General features: G+C 40.7%; 1 protein-coding gene across 1 annotated transcript; it reads left to right on the plus strand.

Annotated features, from left to right (window-relative positions):
* Positions 1-1210: 1210 nt before the first annotated feature.
* Positions 1211-5795, plus strand: psmd7 (proteasome 26S subunit, non-ATPase 7). Its single transcript, XM_072660657.1, has 7 exons — positions 1211-1386; positions 3268-3359; positions 3470-3562; positions 3839-3936; positions 4039-4119; positions 4249-4340; positions 4769-5795. Exons 1-7 carry the CDS (start codon positions 1313-1315, stop codon positions 5223-5225), a joined length of 987 nt encoding a protein of 328 aa, XP_072516758.1. The 5' UTR covers positions 1211-1312; the 3' UTR covers positions 5226-5795.
* The last annotated feature ends 2 nt before the right edge of the window (positions 5796-5797 follow it).

Here is a 5797-nt window from a genome sequence, read left to right on the forward strand (position 1 = left end):
GAAACGCATACCTAAGAGAAGGCAGCCTGTGGGGAATGACTATGTGCTGACGGCGCATGAAAGGGTAGAAAGAGGACATGCCCAGTATTAAATGGGTGATGCCAGGGTGATGCAAGGTTGCACTGCTCAAGCTTAAAGTGCACCCTAGAGTTCACTCAGTCGGTATAACACAATTGTCTGGTTGCAGTAGAGGCTCAATTCATTCATATTCATCACCAAGCCCCGGACGCGCACTCTCAGGCCCCAAACTGTCAGTGGCAAATGAAGTAAGCTGTGGGCGTGGCCATGCCAGATCGTGTACCTTGTGTGCGGAAGTTGAAACACAAATAAATGACACTGTGTCTACAGGGAATAATTAAATTTTGCTAAATGCAGCCCTGGTCGAAATTTCTATTACTTTGAATAGCTAAGTCAGCAGAAGATGAAGTGTTCTCAAAAATGTCACATTATTTTCATCATTTGCAGCAAGATTAGTGATTTCCCTTTATTTCATACAATAATACAGTGAAGAAAGGAAAGGAGTACCATGTAAAAGTTGCTTAATTAGCTTTTAAGGGCTACGGCTTGTTCACAGACCAATTGTAGCTACATTTTTACAGCTTTAAAAATACTCCGATTCCTCAAACTTTGTCCCAACCGTCAGCAGCCATGGACTCTTCTAAGCAGCTGCCTAGAACTTTGGAAATGTAACTGGATAACTGATGCAGTGTCTGATCCACCTGTACCAGCGCAACACAGACTAACACACCACCACCATGTCAGTGTCACTGCAGCGCTCTGTGGTGGTCAGTCCTGTGGGGTCCTGAAGTTGAAGAACAGGGTATTAGTCTGGAAAGTCTGGAATTATAGAACTACACAGTGCTATAATGGACAATAATAATAAGAATAATCCTGATATAATGGGCAGTCAGTGTAGAAACGAGAAGGTGGTTATAATGAAGTGGCTGGTCAGTCTATAGTATGGTTCTTCTGTGGCTTCCCTTGCAGCTCCTTAGTCCTGTCTACTGGAGGATGGTTTTAGGCTATACTCACCTCTGCTCTGGGGCAGCGACATTACTTTCCACAGTGGAAAGGGGAAACCCTCTGCAGGTCCAGACTACCAGACTGACCTCTAGTGTCTGAACTGGGCTCCTGAGTCCTGCCCTGACTGTAGATGGAGCTCCACGACAGCAGGCGGCGGGAGCTGAGTGTCCGACACCCGAACGAAGAAGAGAGGGAAGCGGAGCAAGCGGCGGAGCTCAGCCTAACACTGAGGAGCGCAGCAGAAACTCTTCCGATTTTTCTAGAAAGTGTTTGAACTGCACAGCCCATAATGCCGGATCTAAACGTGGAAAGGGTCGTGGTTCACCCTTTGGTCCTTCTGAGCGTGGTAGACCACTTTAACAGGTAAATAAGCAGCACTGAAATGCTGGCGAGGATTTTTTGTTAACTCACTCTCGCCTGTGGCTAACCGGTTAGCTAGCTAGCTAGCTGTGTCATTTAGCAGGCATGGCTAACACTATGCTAGCTAAATAGCTAGCTACTGCTAAGCGAATTGGACCAGCAGCACAAATGAGCTGTGTTTGAACCATTTCACTGCGTTGAGTTATTATTATTATTATTATTATTATTATTATTATAGCAGTATTTCCGCTGAAGTCGCCTGAATGTGACGTTAGCTAGCTGGCTACCATTAGCATAGCAATAGTTGTGAACTGTCTGCGGTAGCTAGCGAGCTAGCCAGCAAGCTAATGTGTGCTAGCTAGCTCGCTAACGTCCTACTAGCTAGTGTTTAGTTTCGGATAAGTGTTGCGTGACTAGGCAGCGGATTTAATAAACTCTCAGCGAGCTGCTTAGTGCGATGTATGCTGTTTTTTTGGCTGGTGTTTAGCTGACTAGCCTAGCTGTGTGTCCAGGTACACGGCTGGTGTAGATGGAAAGCGGAGCATCACTGGCTGACGGGACACAGCTAGCTATAGCCAATGCTGAGGTGTTTTTGCTCGTTAACGGCGAGTCTTGGCTTTCCGGCTGTATTATAGAGCTCTGAAGTGCCTGAAACGGCTCGTTTCGTTAGAGATTTAGTTATTTAGTTATTATTTAGCTGTTCAGTCTCAAGTGTTTGTCTGATAAAGAAACGCCTTTCTACGAAACCCATGAAGTATTAATATAGACAAATAATTCAGAGGGATTTCAATCGTTCCCTAGCTAAATAAAAAAATTCGTCCCCTTGATTAACAGTCCTTTCTAGCTAACAATTTAAGAAACGCTTCATTGGTTTAACATTGTTTTCCCGATTTAATAAGTTGTTTCATTTATATAGCAATAAGTTTCTTCAAGTTTAGCAGGTCGTTCCCTTGATTCAACAACCCTTTCTCCAGTTTAATAAATCGTTCCCTTGATTCAACAACCCTTTCTCCAGTTTAATAAATCGTTCCCTTGATTCAACAACCCTTTCTCCAGTTTAATAAATCGTTCCCTTGATTCAACAACCCTTTCTCCCAGTTTAATAAATCGTTCCCTTGATTCAACAACCCTTTCTCCCAGTTTAATAAATCGTTCCCTTGATTCAACAACCCTTAATAATAAATCGTTCCCTTGATTCAACAACCCTTTCTCCAGTTTAATAAATCGTTCCCTTGATTCAACAACCCTTAATAATAAATCGTTCCCTTGATTCAACAACCCTTTCTCCCAGTTTAATAAATCGTTCCCTTGATTCAACAACCCTTTCTCCCAGTTTAATAAATCGTTCCCTTGATTCAACAACCCTTTCTCCCAGTTTAATAAATCGTTCCCTTGATTCAACAACCCTTTTTCCCAATGTAATAGCTCGTTCTTTTACTTGATTTAACCATCCTTTCTAACAATTTAGTAAACAGCTTGCTTGGTTTAACATTGTTTTCCCGATTAAATAAGTTGTTCCATTGAAATAGAAACAAGTTCCTTCAGGTTTACAAGCCGTTCCCTTGATTTACCAACCCTTTCTCTCAATTTAATAAATCGTTTCCTTGATTTAGAAGACTTCCCATGAATTAATCAATAATTTCCTTCGGTTAACTAAAACGTGCCTTCTAAACTGATGACAGACTGATATTTTCGACCTTGAAACATTGTCCCTTTCTTCTCAGCTAACATACTTGTTTATCGACAATGCTGTTAACTAATTGCAATTAACAGAACTGATTTTACTCATGTTTCATGTTTGAAGTTGAGTTGTAACAAAATCCATACATTTGCATCTATTTCACGCCTCCTTCATAAGCTTGCATCTTGATTTTGTATTTACAGAATTGGGAAAGTTGGAAGCCAGAAGCGAGTTGTTGGTGTCCTACTGGGCTCCTGGCAGAAGAAGGTCCTTGATGTGTCCAACAGCTTTGCAGGTAAGTTTGTGTATATGTTGTATTTATGTTGTTGTGTGGTTTTATTACTATTTCAGTAAATGGCTCATTTTAAACCTAATTAATTAATCAATCAATCAATCGCTTGACAGTGCCTTTTGATGAAGATGATAAGGATGACTCTGTATGGTTCCTGGACCATGACTACCTGGAGAATATGTATGGAATGTTCAAGAAAGTCAATGGTAAGACATTTTTAGATGACAGAAATAATGACATTTCAAGCCTTTATATTTGTTAAGGGTTAAATGAAGATTAAAATACTGGATTTTATTTGATGCAATATGTTGGGATGTCTGTGACTGAAAATGTCCAGCATTAATGTTCAGTTTTCCTTTTAGTTTATTAATCATTGTAGAAGTATGCTGTGCTGCAACTAATTTTAATACAATGCAATATGCCATGTTATATTCCTAATTTTGACCTATTTATTTAGAGAATATCTGTTGTTTGCTTTACAGCCAGAGAAAGAATAGTTGGCTGGTACCACACTGGGCCAAAATTGCACAAGAATGATATTGCTATCAATGAGCTTATGAAGCAGTACTGTTCAAACTCAGTAAGTATTGTGCCTTCAGTGAGTGTCTATTGTTTTTGGTTGATAAATCGAACCACCAGGAACTAGTGGTTGCTCTGCCTTTATTGTTGTTTTTGTTTATAGGTTTTAGTCATTATTGATGTAAAACCGAAAGACTTGGGACTGCCAACTGAAGCATACATCTCTGTGGAGGAGGTGCATGATGTAAGTTCTGTTGATTCTGTTTAAACAAACTGTTTTAGTAGGATAGTTTGTAGGAAATGGCATTTAGCATTGATCTTAGCTTTGAGTTTAAGAAGACCTAACTTTTCATGTCTGCACACTTTGCTGTAGGATGGAACTCCCACATCTAAAACGTTTGAGCATGTTACCAGTGAAATTGGGGCTGAGGAGGCAGAGGAAGTTGGAGTTGAACATTTGCTACGGTAAGGTGTATTTACTTTGTTTTTGTTATCAGTGTAGGGCTGGCCAGAAAAAATAAAATACATGAGTGTTTGTGGGTGCAACGTCCAGTATTCACAAGCCCAGTATTGCGTTTTTGAATGTGGTGGCTTAAATTCAGAAGTGGAAGTGTTTAGGAATCACAGCAAGCAGACCATGTAAAGTTACAATGCGGGGTTGCCAAGTGCTGAGGCACATAATGCATAAAAACCGGACTCGATACCTGCAGAATTCCCTACCTGCTGTTAGAGTTGCAATGGGGGACATATCGTATCTGTAACTGGTAAAATCTGATAATGAAGACAACACTGTTGTGCAACAAACTTGTTGCTTTGAGTATTCAGAGCCGGTAAATTGCTGTTTAAGCCAGTTTAATTAAGATCAGGACTGATGATCTTGTGATGCCTTACAGGGATATCAAGGACACAACTGTTGGTACCTTGTCTCAGCGCATCACCAATCAGGTGCATGGTTTGAAAGGCCTCAACTCCAAGTTGTTAGACATCAAGAGCTACTTGGAGAAGGTCGCAACAGGAAAGCTGCCCATCAACCACCAAATCATCTACCAGCTGCAGGACGTCTTCAATTTGTTACCTGATGTAAACCTGCAGGAGTTCATCAAGGCCTTTTACCTCAAGACAAACGACCAGATGCTTGTGGTGTACCTGGCCTCGCTCATCCGCTCTGTCGTGGCCCTCCACAATCTCATCAATAACAAAATCGCTAACCGTGACGCAGAGAAGAAAGAGGGCCAAGAGAAAGACGACAGCAAGAAGGAGAAGAAAGAAGACAAGGATAAAGATAAGGACAAGGAAAAGGACAAGGGTGACGCATCTGCGAAAAAAGATGACAAAAAGGAAAAGAAATGAACTTTAAATCCTGACAAGGACTGACGCAATCTTGGCTAAAGCGGGAAGGAAGTTTCTTCTTTTCTCCTGTAACAATCTACAGGTTTAGCCGAGCTTTGTCTGTGTCTCTTTTGATATACAGGACTTTTCATTTTGTGTTTGAGTCTAAAACAAGCAGCAAGGTGATTCAGTTTAAAGGATGTTTTCTGTCTTTATGCCCTGAACTGATACTTGTACTGCTTGTTTGCATCCATATTGTATCACTGTTAAATGACCAGCGAAATGCATCTCTTCTCTGTTAAACCCAAAGCAAGGTCCAACTGTAGTGACATTTTATTGTTCGTGGATTAACACGTTTTGTTCACTACATACACAAACAGTGCCAAGAGCGCATTCACCCAACATGCTTCCAATATGCCCTCACGTAGAACTTTCAGACATTTCTTCATCTGTAAAATGGATTGAAAACACATTTCCAAATAAACACAAAAGCACTAATATGTCTAAGTCATAGTCAAAAATGAGACTGTATGCCCCTTTTCCCAATGGTATTTTATTTGTAGAAATTAAAGGCAAACATTTCCCATATAAGT

This window comes from Salminus brasiliensis, chromosome 17, assembly GCF_030463535.1.
Source record: "Salminus brasiliensis chromosome 17, fSalBra1.hap2, whole genome shotgun sequence".
Classification (NCBI taxonomy): Eukaryota; Metazoa; Chordata; class Actinopteri; order Characiformes; family Bryconidae; genus Salminus; species Salminus brasiliensis.